Raw genomic sequence first — 21,329 nt, 5'->3', positions numbered from 1 at the left:
CTCTTAATTCGGAGGAATGCATCCAAGATAAGCCTGTAGGCAGCCTCATCACTCTGTGACTGCGCGAAAGTACAAAGTTGACAAATAGAAGAGCAGCATTTTTTCTTTATCTTAAAGCAGACCGTAGATCGTGAAGTTTTGTGTCTTCCTTAGATGTTTTTCCATTTCATAGTAAGATAATAGGATAACATTTCATTTGTTGTGAAAGGATAATTAACTTTAACGGACTTCAGTTTTTTGGAAACACTAAGGGTATTGTTGCTGGGTTTTATTTTTTTAAATAATTCATTCACCTGGTAGTTACAGTCTTAAATATGCGTGTTTTCTTTCTTTTCACAAATTCTCATTGTGTTGTATGATGTTTATTGAAGTTTTAAAATGTTAAAGGTTTTTTTCTCCCTCCATTGCTGCCTTGAAAATTTTTGTACTATTTCATACATTCAGCAGACTGTATGTAATATGGATTAAAGAGTGATGATTAAATATCAGCATACTCATCACTCAGGTTAGAACAAATTCCCCGCGCGTGCCCCCACCCCACCCCCCACCCCCCGCCGGGCACGCTGCCTGGCTCCCCGACCAGGGACTGAACCCAGGCCATCAGCAGTGAAAGCGCGAGTCCTAATCACTGGATCACCAGGGAAGTCCCAGAACAAAACTCTTAAAGCCCACGTATGCTTTTATCTTTTTCTACTCTGTAAATCGTTCTAACTCTTAAAAATGTAATAAAGCTAAAATAAATTTCTGGCATCAATACCAGTCTGTAAAGCTTACCCCCCCAACTTTGTTTAAAAACAAGTATAAAAAGTATTAAAAGGCTATTTTCACTGATGGACTTGGAATGAAAATGATGGCAATAATGCAACAAATCATTAGTAAATTAGCTACTAGAGGCAGAACTAGGAGCTAGGTTCTTTTGTGTTTATTTACTAGTTCAGAACTTGGTGAACTGACCTCACTATTTGCTTGTATTTTCTTAAAGAAGAAATCATAATTGAACTTTATGATTTTTTTTCCTTTTCCGTATTATTTTAAATAATTAGTAGTAATCATGTGGTAGAAAATGAACTTCAATTTCATAAAATGAACTTAGCATACTAGTATTTTTAAAGACAAAATTCAGAAATGTAATTTTATACGTTGAGGAAATAAGTATTTAAGAAAGATAGGTACTATTTTCCTGGACGTCGTTGATATTTGATGGTGGTCACAAAAAAAACCTTCTAAAATCCACCTCAGACTCGGTGTGTTTTGTGCTTTGTTTTAGGCTCTCAGCATGCAGTCATCTCCCAACGGCCAGTTTGTAGCTCCAAGTGATATTCAGTTGAAGTGCAACTATTGCAAAAATTCCTTTTGTTCAAAGCCAGAAATCCTGGAATGGGAGGCAAGTCCTACTTTGTTAATGTATGTTATCTAGTGCTAAAATGAAAGTCTGGTATAGTAACTATGACATTTCCATTTGAGAACCTATTTCTTAGTGGGTAAGGATTAGTTTTTCCGATTTTGTGATGATTGGATTATTTGCTTTTTTTATGTGGGAGTAGCACCAAGAAAGGATCTGGGTTTTTTTAGGTCAAACAGAAAATTCTTGAAGTCATACCCACAATATATTATGTTCATAGTAGTGCACAGAACGTCGTTTTAGCCACATACCTGGGGTGTCTTTTGTTTGTGCAGTGCTGTTCCCATCTCCTTCCCCACTCCCCACCTTTATAAGTATTGTCTGTTAGCTGTAGTATCCTACATTGCCTTATGTTTACCATGTTGCCATTTAAAGTTTTATAATTGTGTTTTAATAAAGGAATCCTAATATAAATTTTATCCTCCCTTTCTCATCACTCTTTCCTTCACCAGTTTATTAATTTACTTTGCCACGTCTTTTTGCCATAGCAGAAACTCTGAGCATTAATGTTTGGTTCAGTAAGGGGGCAGTAATGAATGGATGGATGGATGGGGGTGGGAGGAGGATGGGGCAGGGTGGCCCTGGCTGGATGCTGCTGCTTGAGCAGTGTTCACCTTCGGCTTTTCTTTCTTTCCATGTTTTCAGGGGCATGGAGTATGTAATAAATGGTGTACAAGATGTAGTGCTAACAACAGCTGCCCTTGAGCCAAACTTAGTAGTGGCTCTTGGCAAATCCCTCAGTATCTGAGTCTTAGGCAGAAGGTGATCCCCAGAACCGGACTACATGATTTCTAAAGTACTTCGGAAATCTGAAATTTTATTATTTAGTCCCTAGAAAATTTTTTAGTTTTGTAATTGTGTTTGGTACCGTCTCAAGAGCATTTAAACCAGTCTTTCTTTGAGACTGTTGTCAGCACCCAGTGATGAGTTTTAGTGACTGTTACCGTCTTTAAATCACAGCAGGAAGGATGTTGAAGTCCCTGAAAAAACAGAAACAAAGTTAAATCATTTACCTATTTAATGTTACAGTCCTTAGCGATACATTTCCTATAGGCCACAGACACCCAGTTTAACTAATTCACTGCTGCATTTAGACATAGCTCCACAAAATTCAATACCATTAACTACCTTAAAGTTACTCAGTGAAAGAATAAAAGTATAAGTATCACTAAGACAAGATGGCAGTCTGGTGTTGCTAACAGAACTGGAGAAATGGGAAAAGAAAAGCTGCCGCCCTTTCCTGGTCGGCTGGATATTTGAGAAGTAGCTCTGGCTCTTGTGGATTTGGGGCCAGGAGAAATAACTAAATAATTACTAACCTTGCTGTATTCAAGGGAACCAACTCAGTCTCACACTTGGCCGCACACCGTGTGATGACCCCCAGTCGAATACTTTACCCATAGTAGGTCTGTCACTGTTAAGCTGTGGTAGGAATGCGATCCAGTCTGCTTGACTGTACTCAACAAAGAATATTTCTTTTTTTTTTTTAAGAATATTTCTTTTTGAGTGAAAATGGTATGATTGTCATAGTTCTTATCTTTTTGTAGCTTATCCATGTTGTATCTTCCATTGTTTTCTTCCCATTTCTCCAGTTCTGTTAGCAACACCAGACTGCCATCTTGTCTTAGTGATACTTATACTTTTATTCTTTCACTGAGTAACTTTAAGGTAGTTAATGGTATTGAATTTTGTGGAGCTATGTCTAAATGCAGCAGTGAATTAGTTAAACTGGGTGTCTGTGGCCTATAGGAAATGTATCACTAGGGATTATAACATTAAGTAGGTAAATGATTTGACTTTGTTTCTGTAAAAGTGGCTTGTGTATTTCTTACACTTGTTCTTGAGGTGGATGTCGTATACTTACAAGGTTCCCGTTGTGCGTGTAGAACAAAGTGCATCAGTTCTGCAGCAGGACTTGTTCAGATGACTATAAGAAGCTGCACTGCATAGTTACGTATTGTGAATACTGCCAAGAGGAGAAGACTCTTCACGAAACAGTGAATTTCTCTGGAGTTAAGAGACCTTTCTGTAGTGAAGGCAAGTGCATATACAGTGTTCATAACTTTCTTTAATATTTAATGTTAATTTTTTGCCAAAATATTTTCAAAATATGTAACTACATATGTTCAGAGTAGTGGTACAATTTTAGTATAGCTGAAAAAAAAATTGAGTTAGCTTTTCTACTGTTACTTTATATGTATTTATAGACCTCTGGGCCCCAGGGTGTTTTATCTCTAAGAATTTGGTAACATGTTTTTCCATTACAAGGAAGCTTTGAGAATAAACTAAAAGCATTATCATACCACATTATTTCTAAACAGACAGATTGTGATCTGAAAGTTGATTTTCCAAGTGGATTAGAATTATTTTCCATTGGCTTCATTCCCTGCCCGTTTACTGCCTAGTCTACAAAGGTATTCAGTATACCAGAAGGAACATCACACGAGGCATTACTACAGGCAGAAAAGACTTTTAGGTTTTCAATTTGGGATGCCAGGGAGACACTGGCTTTTGTAATAGTACATTCAGGAATTCTCTTTCCTCTCATCTATACTTTTTGCTGCTTTGGTGCCAGGCGGCAGATTAGAAAAATGAAGTTTGTTTCTCATTCTGATTCTCCAGAGATAGGAGCCAGGATTGTAGCTAAGGGTTTTGGGCTTTTTCTATTTTTACTTTTCCCCAAATGTCCTATTCTGCTCTGTGGCTCTCACTGTCTGTTCTTTCTTTGGCCCCAGGCACTGGACTCCCAGCTTTCCTACCTGCTGTCCTCTTCAATTATTTTCCAGTTTTGTTTTTTTTTTTTCCCCTTCTTCCTGGATCCACTTTTTCTATCGATTTCTACCGCTAGTTAGAGGCAATAAAAAGGTTGGAAAATCCTAAAAGCAGTAGGGAATGGCAGCAATATCAAAAGATTATTAGTCCATTCAACAAGTGCCTCCGTTTATACATTAAGCATTTCACACTTGAGGTCATGTCTGCAAGAGGGTACTGCTGTATCACAGCAGGCATTCCTATTCATGTAGGCTCAGTCCCCCAGATGAAAAGTAACCACATTTACTGTTAAGATTGCAGCTATAATGAAAAGTGACATAATGTTGCATTAAAGACATTGATTCTGAATTTAATTTAGCTCTTTTACCTGAATTTTTGTGCAGTGATTCACAAAGCAGAGTGCCTTAGTGCTGAGGGCTAGCGCACATAGCATTTGGATTATGTGGATCTTACTAAAGTGAAAGACAAGTTGCAACAAAAAGATAATTGACATTAAAGAACATCATTTTCAATTGGAAGGACTTTCTGGGCAATAAAAGGTTAAAAAGGATGTCTATTTTTTTCCTGTTTAATAATATATTTTGTGCTTTCTCTAACTGCACCTAATTCTCTGCTGGAACCTGTCAGAAATAACAAAACATGTAATACCTGGTACTACCATCAAAACCTAGTTAGAAAGATAAAGCTAATAAAGGTAAAATATTAAACATGTTTTAAGATATAGTTCAAAGTAACAGAAAAGAAGCCATAAGGACAGTTCATAAGTAATTGCCAAGTAAATTACATAGGAAACAGTTGCAGTCCCTATTAAAGGATGGGTAGTATTTTGGTAGATACAAAAGTGGAAGCAACACCAGAGTGGAAGGTCATTCTTAAGTGCACAGCATGAGTAGACATATGAAGGTTATTTAATCCTTTATAGAGATGTCATAGGGAATAAATAAGATTTAAATGTAAGGACCGTTAAAATAACCAATATGTAGTTGGTAAAGGAAGTGTTTTGCTTAAAGAATAGAATAACAACATGCTGTTTTTGGACAAGTCATTAAACCAGTTTTACTTCCCTGAAGGTCCTTTAGGGTGACAGAGATGGGTAAGGCTAGAGAATTGAGCTAAAATGCCTGCTTAGCTGAATGTATCTTTAAGTTTGCTCATTGCCTCTCAACAGTCTCCACTTTTCATTTCTCTAAAATGCCCATTTGCGGTGTGTTTGTGATACTTAGGCAGGATTATATTGGATTATATTTACACAGAGCAGGTACAACAGTTTTGAAGTGTTACTAGACTTGAAAGTCTTAGAAAATGAATTATTTGAACCCACACCATATCTAATGTAATATTCCATGTTCTGTTTTAGTTTTCACAGGCTGATGTTGATCACAGTAGATTTCACAGTTTTGATCAGGATAGAAAGAGGACTGTGTATGTGAATTTATAAACACTTTCTGAAGCCAGTGGTACTCTGTTTGACCTGTAAACTCTTTCTTACCTCAAAAATGAGTTTTTGTTTTAATAATGAAACCTTATATTTCTCAGGCTGCAAACTGTTGTACAAACAGGATTTTGCAAGGCGTTTAGGATTGAGGTGTGTGACTTGCAACTACTGCTCTCAGCTGTGTAAGAAGGGTGCGACGAAGGAGCTGGACGGCGTGGTGAGGGACTTCTGCAGCGAGGACTGCTGCCGGCGGTTCCAGGACTGGTACTACAAGGCAAGTACCGCCGGCCCCGTGGGCCCCCAAACTGGGATGTATCTGTATTTTCAGCAGTGTAGTTTAACAAAATGGATTATTTATCTAAAATTTATCTCACTAAATAGAAATGTTTTTGATGAGTACTTTATCAATTATGAACATTGGCAGGTAATTGTTTTAGATACTTAGGATGTGTTTTTGTTTATTTTTTTCCCCTAAGTCCATAGTTTATAACAGGGTTCAATCTTTTTTTTCTTTTACACATTTATTATTTATTTATCTATCTATTTGGCTACGTTGGGTCATTGTTGCTGTACGCGGGCTTTCTCTATTTGCAGCGAGCGGGGGCTACTCTTCGTCACGGTGCACAGGCTTCTCTTGTTGCGGAGCACGGGCTCTAGGCGTGCGGGCTTCAGTAGTTGTGGCACGTGGGCTCAGTAGCTGTGGTGCACGGGCTTAGTTGCTCCATGGCATGTGGGATCTTCCCGGACCAGGGCTCAAACCCATGTCTCCTGCATTGGCAGGCAGATTCCCAACTACTGCACCACCGGGGAAGTCCCCAAACATCTTTTTAAATAAAGAGAGGAGCAAGATACTTTCCAAGTTGTTATAGGCTAAGATTTTGCTGCACTTTTAAAGTTACTTCACTATTTTACTGTTATTTCTGACTACTTTAAGCCCTTGAATTAAGGTTCACATTTTAGAAACACACAGCACAAATACTAACACACTGGAGGCTGCGTCCCTTTCCGTCTGAAGCAGCACCTTGTTACAGACAGATGAGAAGTCACTCAGGAAATGTTACTTTGATGGCTCTAAGCGCTCAGTTTCAGTTTAGCACACAAATATACCTTTTCCTCCACTGTTGAGGAGGTTTTATTCTTAGAAACTGGTTTTGGATGCAGGTATTTAGTGGACACAGATGTGGAAACTCCACTTTGTTCTTACTGTCTGTCACCCTTTTCACCATTTGCTTTGCTGTTTGAGACAGAGGTTGTTACCGTGTGATACTGAGCAACCCGTGTCATTAGTTCATCATACAGATTTCTGTCCAGTCGTATAATTGTGAACTCAAAACTTCAGTTCTTTCAAATAGTCTTTCTTGGAGGATATTGTTTTTTGTTCACAGCATGTGGGCTGTATTTCTCTGTTTGGCTTCTTTCTTTGATTCTTCCTGTTCTCTTTTATATTACTTATAATTAAAAGAGAGAAATCTTTTGGTTTCCTCTTTTTTCTTTTTTGGGAAGCAAAGAAGTGTTCTTTGGCAAAAGACCAAATTACTCTAATGTTGCCATTTGTTCCAGTTTCCTATTTAAAGGGTAACTGTAGCTAATGTTTTTATAAGTTCAATGATGAAATTTCAATGAGGCAGTGCATTTCAGAAAGTTGGTTAAATAAGTAGTGACAATTATCTGTTTATGTTTAATGTCAGTATTCTATACGTTAAACATTTTTATTATTCCTTGTCTTATTTTAAACCCCACAGATCTTTGTGTAATGTATACAACAGCATTATTACAAACTGTGCTGATCGGAGGAGTAAAGACACATGATAGGAATTGGTAAAGCAAGCAACAGCGATGATTTTTAATGTAATCAATAGGATTACAACCTTCAAAATGAGGAAACAGTTGCCCCTCCTAATGAATTGGGCCCTGTGTGGAGGCAGCCAGTGCTGAGTCAGAGAATCCCTGTGTTCTGTGCTTTCTGCTTGAGCAGCGTCTTTTCTGACATTTCTCATGAGTCCCCTTATCCACTGCTACCATTACATGGTCATCTTGAAAATGTGTTAAATTGAGTCCCAACCAAATTATGATTTTTTTCCTGACCACCTTTCCCCTTCCACTTTTTAAATTTAAGAACTCAGAATTTTAGATTTTAGTTCATTAGAAAATGTGACCCATAGTCTATAAAAAGTGCCTCATCAAGGAATGTTTACAACGAGAGCAGCCAGCCCAGCTGATGCCACCACAGAGGAGCACACGCCGTATTTACCTAGAGTCTCAAGAGCTTTACATTTTTGTTTGTTTAAATTTAAGTATTTGATATTATATTTTTAAAATTAAAAATATTTACACCTATGTTTGTTTAACTTGACAAGACATTTTGAATAATCTATGTTTTCCGGCCTGTAAAATGGTTTGCTTTTGGATTTAAAATAGAGGTTAGTTAAATACTGTCTCTTCAAAATTAGAATACAAAAGCCATTGAAATCATGCAACCAAAAAACGCTGAGAATAAAATTAATGTTTTTTTCTTCTCCCAGATAACTCTTTCGAAGGAAGTAGGTTTTACTTTTCCTCAAAGTTAATGTTTCCAGGCATAATGTGAAACCAGGTGGGAGGATAGTTCTTTTCATTTCTATAAGTTTAAATTTTTTGGAGAAAAAGGATTTAGTATTGTAATACAATAAAAGCTAGGTGTTTGACATACGGTGAAGATAATTCAGAAGTCCCACTGTTTCCCAAGAATACTTTCATAGTACTTCTTAATAGAACTAATAAGCTTTTCTTAAACTTTCTTCAAATTACAGTTTTTTAATACAGGCTTTTTAAAAAAAATTTTATTTATTTTTGGCTGCGTTGGGTCTTCATTGCTGCGCGCAGGCTTTCTCTAGGTGCGGCGAGCAGGGGCTACTCTTCGTTGCAGTGCGTGCGGGCTTCTCATTGCAGTGGCTTCTCTTGTTGCGGAGCATGGACTCTAGGCGCGCGGGCTTCAGTAGTTGTGGCACGTGGGCTCAGTAGTTGTGGCTCACGGGCTCTAGAGCGCAGGCTCAGCAGTTGGGGTACACGGGCTTAGCTGCTCCGTGGCATGTGGGATCTTCCCGGACCAGGGCTCGAACCCGTGTCCCCTGCATTGGCAGGCAGACTCTTAACCACTGCACCACCAGAGAAGCCCTAATATAGGCTTCGATTTGCCTTAAAAACCAGTAGTGAAGGGTGACAGTGTTAAATTCTTCAGTGCAAATGCCCCAACAGTCGAACAGCATGACTGGGCTGTAATCAAATTAATACTTACATTTTAATAAGCCTTATTCATAAAAGGATACCTGAATGGAAAATGTTTTGGGGCTTCTATGTTTTTCTTTTTTGTCTATAAACTGCCAGAAATATTGATTTTAGAAAATCATTCATTGTTTTTGACATTAAGTTTCTAAAGGAAATACCTAATATTCTCGTTTTAAATGTACCTTTGGGTAACAGAAGAATTCTTATCACTTGAATGCTTTGCATAGTATCCAGTGCCCAATCTTTTATTACTGCATTCTTTTTTTAAATAATGACTATTAAAATCCCCTGTTTCATTTTGTTCGTGGTTCCCCCTTGCAAAATTAGGTCTGATTGGGGAAGTGGGCAACAAGAGGGTGGAAGGTTACAAGGATGTGTATACATCAACCCAGACTGTCCAAGACAGGTAAGGGGCTGTGTCAGTGTAGGTCCAATGACCTTTCCTCAGTTACTGCAGAGGAGGCTCCTGGATTAGCTGAGCAGTTGGATTAAGGTTTTTGAATTGAGTTTTGTTAGTACCTGCCTATTATTTAGATTGTTTGAATCAGTAACTTTTTTTTTTTTTCCTCCTCAAAATAATACACAACCCTTGATTTTTCACAGTGACAGGAAAACCACAAAATGTTTGTTAAACCAGAAACGTGTTCTTACGCTGTAGGAATGTTAAGCTTTCCTAAGAGTCCCGTCTCGTGAGTAGGAGGTAGTGGTGTTGGTGTTGGTAACAAATGATGGTCATTAATGAGATTTTCCATTTAGCATGGTTCCAGACATTTTACCAGGAATTTGTATGAGTGGCTGCAAAAGGAAAAAAACAAGCCAAAAAATAAGAGGTTCACAACCTCTAAAATTTTGATTATGGTATTAAGCTTGAATTAGTATTGAGTTCTATTATTATCCTTTTTCCTGAAAAAAAATACATACATATTTTGTTGCCATTTGCAAATTAGCACTAATCTTGCTCCTTTTTTTTTTTTTTTAATTGAAATCATCTAAATTTGTTTTGAACTTCCCGGAAGAAAGGAGCTTAAAGTGTTGTTAGGACAGAATTCCAAATGTCTATAATTATAAAATAATGAAGCGATTTTATTGTTCAGATTCTTTGGGTGGAATGTGCTTGGTTGTAGGCTCTAGGCCTATTAAATTATTGTGTAAGTGGAAATATTACCATATACAGAGAGTCAGCACAGTACTTTTTATACAAATACAAATTGTATACAAATTGATTTGGGTTTTACATGTTACACTGAGAACTTTCTTGCAGCATTTTACATGTTAGGATTTTTATTTCTAGTTATTCATATTAACTCATTTGTTTTTCCATTGTCTTTGGAACTTGGTGCACTAAATAAAGCCTTGGTTTTGACTTGGACTGTCTGCTTTGAATCCTACCTCTGCACTTTGGTATTTGGCCCTAAGAAGTCACTTACTGTATTGGGACTTGAGTTTCCCCGCCCTGTTGTGAGGCTTGTGGAATGGAGAGGGCAGCCTGGCCTTTGTTTTCAGGTTCTCATCTTCACTTTTGCTGTGTTCTTGACTGTTTAGACTCAGTTTCTCCCTTGGTGCTTTGGCTTTTCTTTGAGTATAAAGTATAAAAAGAAAAAAATCCCGGAAACCTGGAGCACTTAAATGATTATTTTAAAGAACAGTCTTTGCTGGTGAGAGTTTTATATAGGGACTTCTTTTTACTATTGAGTAAACTAGGACCTGGTTGATAGTGAGTGCTAATGTTACTGAGATTACCATGTTATATTACCAGCAGTATAACATTTAAGCTCACAAGTTTTTGGACAAGAGATGCGATATTGGCATCACTTAATAGTCATAATTTATACTGCAAATCTTCTTCATTGGTTTAACATTTATTTGGCAGGAGAAATCCCTGACCTGGAGAAATAAAGTGCCTGTGTTCTAACCCTGGGTGGGTATGTCTGTTACATAAGACCTGTTTACCCACACAGCCCTTTGTTCATGTGCCAGCCAGGAATTTGTTGTAGTGTTGATTCATGGGACTCCTGTGGAGACATAAAGTGAGTGGTTTCGGGCTTCCCTGGTGGTGCAGTGGTTGAGAGTCTGCCTGCTGATGCACGGGACACAGGTTCGTGCCCCGGTCCAGGAAGATCCCACATGCCACGGAGCGGCTGGGCCCATGAGCCATGGCCGCTGAGCCTGCGCGTCTGGAGCCTGTGCTCCACAACAGGAGAGGCCACAGCAGTGAGGGGCCCGCGTACCGCAAAAAAAAAATAATAATAATAAAAAAAAAATAAAGTGAGTGGTTTCCAAACCCGCAGTATAAAAGTCTAGGTGATTAGAGCAGTGAGGGAAAGCTACAGCTGTGACTGTTACCACCTATCAAGTACTTAATATTTACTGCTTTGTCAAAACTTCTAAGTTGTTGGCTAAATTAAAGGGCAATTTTAAAAATTGCAGTAATTTATTTCTACTGTAAGTAGATTAAAAACTTAATTATGGGGCTTCCCTGGTGGCGCAGTGGTTGAGAGTCCGCCTGCCGATGCAGGGGACACGGGTTCGTGCCCCGGTCCGGGAGGGTCCCACGTGCCGCGGAGCGGCTGGGCCCGTGGGCCGTGGCCGCTGAACCTGCGCGTCCGGAGCCTGTGCTCCGCAACGGGAGAGGCCACAGCAGTGAGAGGCCCGCGTACCGCAAAAACAAACAAAAACAAAATTATGAAAGGTGCTATATTTGAAATTGATTGTTACACCTTTTGGCCTACTCGTTGATCAAGATGTTAAGAATTAGTGAAAATGGGCAAAATCTAGGTAAAATGGAATCTCTCAAAAATCTGTCCCTAGATGAATTGATTCACCATCATAAAGTATAACTTCTTATGTATGAATTTTAGTTGGTTTTATTTTGCATATTAAGTTGTAGACTAGTTAGGGCTGATTGTTTTCCTAGATGTAGTTCACATTTGTGATCTTAAAATATAATTGTTTTTTAATTAATTAAACACCGAGTGTTCTAAGACATGAACTTGAAGTTCTTGTTATTAAAACAGTATTGGGGCTTCCCTGGTGGCGCGGTGGTTAAGAATCCGCCTGCCAGGGTGCAGGGGACACGGGTTCGAGCCCTGGTCCGGGAAGATCCCACATGCCACGGAGCAACTAAGCCCATGTGCCGCAACTGCTGGAGCCTGCGCTCTAGAGCCTGTGAGCCACAGCTGCTGAAGCCCACGCACCTAGAGCCCGTGCTCCGCAACAAGAGAAGCCACCGCAACTAGAGAAAGCCCCTGTGCAACAACAAAGACCCAGTGCAGCGAAAAATAAATGAAAAAAAAAAAAGTATTAAAGCCCTTCAAATTTATTATATTAAACTACTGAAACAAAACATTTCAAATTAACATCCATGATTTTCTCAGCATAAGAGCTGGTTTCAAAATTATTCTGGTCTGTACAGTTGTATAAATGGGTCCATTATGAGCTCAGTTGAACCTGGGAAATCTGTTCATTAATCAGAGATTTTCAGTGTAGCATGATTGTGGGAGACTTCGACCAGTATATCATTATGGCTCTCAAAATTATTTTGTAATATTAAAATGCATTGTACCGTGACTTCCCTGGTGGTCCAGTGGTTAAGACTTTGCCTTCCAATCCAGGGGGTGCGGGTTCGATCCCTGGTCAGGGAACTGAGATCCTACATACCTTGGGCCAAAAAACCAAAACATAAAACAGAAGCAGTATTGTAACAAATTTAATAAATACTTTAAAAATGGTCCACATCAAAAAAAAAATCTTAAAAAAACATTGTACCAATTTGGTCTACTACCACTGTTCAGATTTTTTGGTTATAGCCTGTCTTTGTAATGCTGGTCTTTGACTTCTGGTAAGTATAGAAAGGGATTTTGACAATTAGGTAAATTGCTACTTTTTAAACTTTTGTGGATTTTACTGTATGTTTATGATACAATTTTATTTTTTCTTTATCTGACATTGTTTTATCACATTTGACAACAGTCATTGAAATGTCTAGAAATCTTGTAAAATACATGTCTGACTTTTTAAACCTTGTCGTGGGAGATGTCTGACACCTTCCTTTTGTCGTCAAGGCTGCAAGGTGTGACTGCTGTAAATCTCAAGGCACCCTGAGGGAGAGGGTGCAGTGGCGAGGCGAGATGAAACATTTCTGCGACCAGCACTGCTTGTTGCGTTTCTACTGTCAGCAGAACGAGCCCAACATGACAACCCAGAAAGGACCTGAAAACTTACATTATGGTATGTGATCGTTTAGGTTAGTAACTTGAAAAACCTGTAAAGCAGTTTTTAGTTTCAGAGATCTGGATTCAAGGTAACGATAATAAGCAGTTGATTTCAAAGATGGCTTAAGAGCAACTTCCGTAGTTTCCCTGGGTGGAAGTGCCTTCAGTGATGTTTCTGTAGATGTACTGCTTTTTATTTTATTCTCTTAAAAATGTAATGCTAGTTGAAAAAAATAGAGTCTACTTGGGGGTAGAGAGCAGCTAAACAGAATTATAAAAAAAAATTGTAAAAAAGTTGATCTGCCTATCATGTGTCACTTGCAATTTTAAATGAAAACTATTTTTAGCAAATTGTATGTGCTGGGGGTAGGTAGGAGAAACAAAGAAAACCCTTTAGACTTAATTAATAATTGAGTTAAATCTAAGAGCATAGTATTGCTCCCAGAGCAGTGTATACTTTCTGAGGGGACAAAACGGGGAGAGAGTTAATTCCACTACTTATCTCTGTATTTCAGCTCTCAGATCTCATATTCTTTATTTGAAAGAACTTAAAATATATTTTCTTCAGTAACTATTTTAAAAATCAGTAAAAATTAATGAGAGGTATAGATTTAGAAAATCCTGAAGAAAGTGATATTTGTCTTATTTTAAATTTGTTTGTTTTTAGATCAGGGTTGTCAGACGTCCCGAACCAAAATGACAGTAAGTATTGCTTAATAAGTAAAGTGCTAAATACTGACTTTCATCATGTGGGGAGGAAAAGTAATTAGTCCGTTTTAATCTGATTGTAATAATAAAAGATTTTTTTACTTTCCTCTGTTGAGACAGTTGAAGCATTCATATTGTGCTAAGTTACCCGATATAAAAACAGGTCCTTTTCTACCTGCTAAGGAATATAAAGGTGAATTAATTGTGGCCTTTACCCCCATTGGGCGAGATAGACATATAAATACTTGCGTTGAAGCGCTCATCCCAGCTGCATCTTAAGGGCAGTAGCAATGGTGCGTTTGAAATGGTTGAGTGTATGCGGTCCTGGCAGCTGTGACAAGACTTCTGAACAGCTGAGTAGAAGGTTGCCAGTAGACGATGAAAAGTCGGAGGAATAATAATGTCCAGAGGTGTGCATGTTTGGCCAAACTGTTCACTGGGGCCGAACTTGGAGGGACCTGAGGGGGATCCTGGGAAGCGGGAGGCAGGCCGGGCTAGCAGATGCCCCTCAGACAGGTCTGGAGATCTGTCCTAGGGGCCAGGCCCTGGGAGTTTGTAAACTTGAGGAGTTCTTCCATATGCTTTCTCCTGGGTTTTTTTCTGTTTTCTTTTTTTTTTCTGTAGTGTTTTTCTTTCTCTTAGTGTAATACATCAGATTCTGCTTTTACATTAGCATTTCAAGGCTCCTGTGGGCTGAAAGTGGCCGTTTCTGTATAAAAGGAGCCTTGCACTGAACAGTGGGCCGGCCCTCTTGTGCCCGCCTGCAGGAGCCACCCTGATCCCAGGGGCTTCTGTGGGAGCCATTTACCAGCATCACGGTGAGCCTCTGCTCGTGTGTTCCTGGGCAGAAGGAGTTAACCAGCTCTGGCTACAGATTGGAATTACCTGGGGAGTTTTCAAAACCTTTCGAATACCTGGGCTCCAACTCAGAACTTCTGTAGTTTTGAAAAGTTCTTTAGGTGATTTTAACATGTAACCACAGTTGAGGATCTCTGATGTAGACGAAAGGTCGGTGTTTTTATATTACCCCATTCAGTGTTTGTTTTTGGCGGGGTCTTAGTCTGCCCGCGCAGGGATCGAGTGGAATGGAAGTGCAGAGTCCTAACCACTGTACTACCAGGGATTCCCAGTTTTTGGTTTTGACGTTAATAGTTAGACTAGACAAGTTAAGAGTGCTTTTTTCTTTGCTTTCCTCCCCTGTCTGTTCTGCCCTTGTGGTAATATATTTTTAAGTCAGGTAATTCAGGAGTATTCAGCTGAATTGTCAGATTCTAACCAGGCACTTGATCCATGCTGAGGAGTGTAAAGATGATCACCCCCTGTTTGGCGGCTGCATGCAGCCGTAAGGCAACTCCCAACCTTGTTTCAAAGCTTTGACCAAGGCTTCAAGACACCCTTCCGCCCGCACAGAAGCAGGTACTTTTCTGCAGCAACACTGAGGCCACCTCATGGGACGGATGGAAGGATGGGCCTTGGCAGCTATCACCTCCTGTCACGTAGAGCCCCTCCCACCTTGTCCTTGGATGAGAGCTCAGCTGTAGAGTTTGGGGCAAGTCACTTTACGGTTCTTTGTGTGACTTTCCCCTTATCTGTAATGTGGGCATGAAGACAGAACCTCATCGGGGTCGTCACCAAGAGCGCTAACCCATGGGGCAGGGTGTGTGGTGTTGAGAGACACAGGGCCTGCATCGGGGAAGCCACTTGAACCCTGACTTTAGAACTCTTCTCTGTCACCTCCACTGGGCTGTACAGCTTCTGAGCCTCAGTTTCCTCATCTGTAAAATGGGAGTGAGAAAACACCTACTACCCCTTGTGGTGCTGAGAGGGTTAAAGAATTCATTTCATCAGGTGTGTGACTTTGGTGCTTTGCATAGTGTCCTAGTCCGTTTGAGCTACTATATATTGTATAACAGGATGCCATAAGCGAGGCAGCTTACAAACAACAGAAGGTATTTCTTGGAGTTCTGGAGGCTGAAGTCTGAGATCATGGCTCCAGCAGACCTGGTGTCTATTGAGGGCCTGCTTCCTGGTTCCCAGACGGCCGTCTTGTCGCATGTCCTCACGTGGGGGAGGGGTTTTTTGGGGTCTCTTCTATGAGGGGCACTGATCCCATTCACAAGGGCTCTGCTCTCATGACCGAATCACCACCTAAGGGTCACACCTTCACATGACATCCCCTTGGGGATTAGATCTGAGTGTGAATTTTAGGGGGACATAGACATTGTCTATAGCTTATAGTCCCTGGCCATATAGCAAATACTCAAGAGGTGTGGTGGCTTTCGTCATTATAATTTTCATTATTTGTGGTCCTTCAGAATTTATCATCAGTAGGTATAGATCCTGCCTGTTGACCAACAGAAAAGTGAGAAGCGTTATCAAGTGTCGGTTTTTACCAGGTGGCATAGCTTAGTCGACATGGTGCCCTGTCGGCAGAAGGACGAGTAACCTAGGATGTCTGTGACTTTGACCCCTGGTTCATAAGGGGGTTCTAGAGTATTTCCCAGTGCAGACCCAACCTCCCCAGGTTTGGTGTGTAGTAGACACTCAGTAGCTGGTGTTAACTGTTCCTCCCGCTTTACAGTTGAGGAACTTGAGGCTCAGGAGACCCAGTGACTTGCCTGATGTTGCACGTTGGTGCCGTCAGACCAGCCTCCGTGGCACGGGGTTGGAAATCCTGGTGAGCGTAGAATGAGCTCACACGGGACCAGCCCCCTTGGCCATGAGCGTGACTTGAAACTTAGGAGAGATCCACCGTGCACCGTTTTTTATTAGTACCCTTTCACGTTTGTGAATTGGACTGCTCTCTAAGATGTGTCTGTCACCCCTGAATCAGTGCCCACTAGCTGTCGAGGTCACGTGCAGACCGTGAGTGTCCAGGGGTGTGGGCCCCTGGGGCTGCTTGACCATCTCCTCTCAGCTTATGCTTTAAGCAAGTGTCCTCTTCACAGTCTGACGAGTGCCAGTTTTTCCTATTTTTGTGCTTTGTGTTGGTGATTTTGCTGCTGGGTTAAGCACCAGAAAGTGCTGTGTGTTGGGGGACCCATGTGAGTTCAGTTTCGTGGATGAACGATATGGTTCGTCTATAAAGAGTGATAAGAAATCCAGCGTCTGTAGGGCTAAGGTAAACTCTAGTGCGTGGGGAAGCTGTGGGAAAGATGGTATGTTGACTAAATTTGTGGATTTGTGAGCTTATGACTGATTACAACACAGCACAGTGACCAGCAGTGTGGTGAGACTGTCAGCTCACAGCCTGTCACCAGGATCAGGGAAAGGGTGGCCTCTTTGTGCTGGTGCTGGCCCACTCACATGTGAAAAATGCGGGTCTTGCAGGCCCCGGTGGGTTCTGCAGGTCTGGGCTCTGCAGAGGGGGCTGCTGGGGGTTACGCAGGAAGATGCAGGTTGTCTAGTTTGCAAGGTCATTGGTAAAACGAACCTATCGAATGCAGGTGGGCTCGAAGCCCTGACTTGAATCCTTCTGAGACTCTGTGTCCTTGCTCTTGGGCCAAGGCCAAGGGTGACCAAGTGCAACCCTCTGGTGCGTAGAGCCCCGGACCACGAGCATTTAGAGGGGAACCTAGCCCGTGTGCCCGTATGTGGGGTGGGACAGAAAAAGCAGGGGTGGTGTCCGAAATATTCTGGGGTTGGTTTCGCAGCTGCATCATCCTAGAAGTTGAACTCGGCCTCCAGAATGAAAACCTTGAGCCTTCGGGTTTTGATTACCGGATGTTAGCCATTGCGGTGGAGGACTCAGAAACCACCCCCAGACGCTGAGTACCCCTCCCCCTCCCCCTTCCCCACCCCCAGCAGGGCGCACTGGGCTTTCAGGGCCCAGTTGCAGCGAGGATGCCGGGGACAGGCCCCGCCCGGCGCAGCATCAGGAGGCCACTTGGGAAATGAGTGGCGTTGGAAGATGTTTGACGAGACTGTGTGGAAAATGTCCGTCTTTGAAGGTGTTACAGAAAATAAAAAGAGGAGCGTTGAAAACATGGTGCGCATCGCACACAGATGAGTGGAGGTGGTTGTGGCAGAAAAGGTGGCCAAGCCCAGCGGGGAGACTGGACAAGGTGGCAGAGCAAAGCCGCAGAATGGCTGCTGGAAGACGGCCCAAGACCCCCAGAGTTGTGCGCTGACCCCGGCTGAGATACTGTCCTGGGGTCCTGCCGCGGGGCCGGGATGGGCCCTGGCGAAGCGCCGGGAGACCACGCGGGCTTCGTTTCTGACGAGTCCCAGGTTCCCCCGCGCTGCGCAGCGCCCGGGACGGCGGCGAGGCGCTCTCGCTTTCCGGGACACGGGCTCCGCCTACTGCGCATGCGTGTGCGGGGCGGGGCGCCGTACGCCGCACGCCGCACGCCGCGTGCTGAGTGAGTTCGTTTTCGGAGTGAGGTCCGTGTCCGCAGGAACTGTGCGCTTGGCACCCGAAGACCAGGAACTCTGAATTGTGTCCCTTTCCCCGTAGCGATCGGTGGTGTGCACAGCACCTCCATGTCGCCTCTTTAGGCACAGAGCTGCAGCTTGCTTTACAGCGTGTGTGTGTGTTTCTGTGGTGTAAACGGTACTGTGGTGAACAGGCTGAAACATCTGTATCGAGAGGAGACGTTCCTAAAATTGCAGTGGTTGGGACAGAGGAAACAACTTAAAGTTTGATAACATTTTGGGTAATAATTTTCATCATTTTTCTTTTCAAATTTAGCACCACGTATAAGCAGTTTATGCAGTAGAGAGAGAGTGTCAGAAAGCCATAATAAGAGTCTAATTATTTTCAAAATTCAGGTTAACGACCTTGCTTTTTTACTTAAGAGTGAGACTTGTCTTTTATGTTATTTTAAAAAGTACGCTGTGGTATCCTTCGAAAAGCAAATCTGTAGCATGAACGATTACTACTGCTTTTCCTGTAGTCGGGATAGATTCATGTTGATCCTTCCAGATTAACACTTTGGTAGACATAGTAGAAACGGCATAAACTGATTACATTCTTCCACTCTTGTGTGTTCCCCCCGCTGGACCTAGAAACCAGATATTATTAACAGCATAAAGTAATAAAAAGTAGAGGCAGAAATAAAAATGTTTCTCTTTGCTTCTCTGTAGGGCTCAGCACCACCCCCTTCTCCAACCCCCAACAAGGAGATGAAGAACAAGGCAGTTCTGTGCAAACCTTTGACCATGACGAAGGCAACTTACTGCAAACCCCACATGCAGAGCAAGTCCTGTCAGACAGGTGACTCGCATCCGGACCCTCGCTGAGTGAAATCCATGCTTTTCTCAAATAATGGGCTGCAGAATAGATTTGTTGGGTCACTTTGTCACTTTCTGTTGATTTTGCTTATCTGGTTTTAGACATGCCTTCAGAATACAGCATGTCATTTAAGATCATTAATAAAGAGCAGTCTCTAACAAAGGCCTGCAAGTTATGTCACCGGTGATAAAATGCTGTATCAAAAATTGCCTTGGGGGCCAAGACCCACTAAAGCTACAGTGCTCTTCTCAGAAAACCGTCTCTTTGAGTGTGGTCTATAACCATAACTATTCTGTTTCCTTGTCAGAATGAGTTGAAATCACTCAGATATGTATTTTCATCAAATTTAAACGTTAGCTGTATTCTGATTGTTTTAAGTAAACCTTTTTGTGGGGTTGTGAGAGTGTCTGGGACCATATATTACTTTAAAAGATGTTTTTTTTCTATTTTAAAAAAAGTCTAGGGACTTCCCTGACGGTCCAGTGGTTAAGACTCTGCTCTTCCACTGCAGGGAGTGCAGGTTCCATCCCTGGTCGGATCCCCATGTGCCACGTGGCCAAAAAAAAAAAAAAGTCTAAATTCTGTTTGTGCTCTCTATAACTTAGGACAGCTACTGCGTTCAGTTTTGTTGTTTTTGGTTTTTTTGTTTGTTTGTTTTCCGCCACACCACGCGGCATGTGGGATCTTAGTTCCCTGACCAGGGATGGAACCTGTGCCCCCTGCACTGGAAGCGTGGAGTCTTAACCATCGGACTGCCAGGGAAGTCCCTGTTGTTTTTAACTTACCTAATTTTGTGAAAACTGGGAACTTCTTTTAAATGGGTACTGAGGCACTTAAATTTTTCTTTGTTACGAAATTACTTTGACTGAGCAGCTGTGTTTAAGTGGTGGTCATGGTTGACGTTGCTCCTTGAACACGTTCTGTGCCCCCAGATGGCGAGTGGAGGACAGAGTATGTCCCGGTGCCCATCCCGGTGCCCGTGTACGTGCCGGTGCCCATGCACATGTACAGCCAGAGCATCCCCGTGCCCACGACCGTTCCTGTGCCCGTAAGTCAGACTTTCAGCTTCCCTTCCTCCTGAGATCTCTCAGGTGCAGGCGGGGCAGCAGTGGGTTGGCGGTGACTGCTTCAGTGACACTGGTGGGACAGAGGGTGGAGGCTTGGCTTTTCTTCAGCAGTTCACTTGGGTCTGGTTGAGGCTTTGCCAGGGGTTGCTGTGTGTGTAATCAGGTAAGTGCTCGTCCTTGAGAGTGAAGTTCAGCCGATGTCTGCATCTGCTTTACACATACTGTGTAAACATATTTGTGTTCATTTTAGAAAGAAAGATTTGTGAACCATAAGGTTTACAACTGATACATGGAATGGAGGCTCATATAAATGTCATCCCCTGCAGTGCTGGGGACACTGTGTCAGGGCTGGCCTACTGTATTGTAGTCCCCTGGTGACAGAAATGCCTCAAAAATTACTTGTTACTTCAAAAAGTAGCTGCTTGTATTCAGGGCTCTCTTTGTGATACTTAACATATGTGTTCTTCCCAAAACTTCTGACCAGTGCAGCATTATGAAGTAGATCATGTGTCAGAGTGATTTTTAATTTGGAAAAATACCTTGTAATGTTAAGTGAGCCTGAGAGTAAGTCCTTTGGTTACTTAGGTGCCAGTCCCCGTGTTTCTGCCCGTCCCCTCGGACAGCAGTGAGAAGATCCCTGCGGCAGCCGAGGAGCTCAAAAGCACAGTTTCTTCAGATCCCCTGGGCACAGAGCTGCTGACAGTGACCGACATGGCTGAGGACGAGGGGAAGGCAGAGGGCGCCGACATCCACAGTGAGTCCCCCGCTGCTGGGGCGGGGCGGGGGGGGACGACATCGGGGTTGGGGGGCTGCTGTTAGAGCGATGCCGGGCTGTCGCTGTGCTTCAGCCTGAGCGGGTGTGGGCACGCTGCAGCACAAGTGGATTTCGGGTTATGAGGCCCACACTGTATCTAGCAGGTGCTCCCTGACGTCGAGCCCAGGAACTTGTACGGTCCCTGTTTTAATTGCTAACAGGATTTAACTTGTAAAATCGACTCTAAGTTATTCTTGTTTCAGTGGACGAGCTCAGACACAAAAAACTAAGTTGCAGTAGGCTTTTATAACTCAAACTCTTATTTTATGATGGTTATCCCCAATTTTGTTTTATTGATTTATCCTAAGAAAGTAAGTTGCATTATCTAAGCCAGCGTTGTCTTAACTTCTGCTAGGGCAGTGCTTGCCAAGCGGTGTAGCAGGACGTGTGTCTGGGAATGCTTCTCCTGCCTCAGCCCTCCGG

At 42.1% G+C, this 21,329-nt stretch overlaps 1 protein-coding gene across 3 annotated transcripts in view; it reads left to right on the top strand.

Moving 5' to 3' along the window:
• Positions 1–21,329, top strand: part of ZMYM2 (zinc finger MYM-type containing 2) — an 87,657-nt gene that overhangs the window by 52,668 nt on the left and 13,660 nt on the right. For all 3 annotated transcript variants that reach the window (XM_024751180.1, XM_024751101.1, XM_024751245.1), the window contains 8 exons: positions 1,268–1,384; positions 3,289–3,439; positions 5,711–5,883; positions 12,935–13,100; positions 13,752–13,786; positions 18,878–19,007; positions 19,958–20,073; positions 20,678–20,846. In XM_024751180.1, the coding sequence (XP_024606948.1) occupies positions 1,268–1,384; positions 3,289–3,439; positions 5,711–5,883; positions 12,935–13,100; positions 13,752–13,786; positions 18,878–19,007; positions 19,958–20,073; positions 20,678–20,846 (1,057 nt within the window). The remainder of the gene's footprint in view (positions 1–1,267; positions 1,385–3,288; positions 3,440–5,710; positions 5,884–12,934; positions 13,101–13,751; positions 13,787–18,877; positions 19,008–19,957; positions 20,074–20,677; positions 20,847–21,329) is intronic.

Source organism: Neophocaena asiaeorientalis, unplaced genomic scaffold (genome assembly GCF_003031525.2).
Source record: "Neophocaena asiaeorientalis asiaeorientalis breed wild unplaced genomic scaffold, Neophocaena_asiaeorientalis_V1.1 scaffold443, whole genome shotgun sequence".
In the NCBI taxonomy this organism is placed as follows: Eukaryota; Metazoa; Chordata; class Mammalia; order Artiodactyla; family Phocoenidae; genus Neophocaena; species Neophocaena asiaeorientalis.
This window is presented reverse-complemented; position numbering and strand designations above follow the sequence as displayed.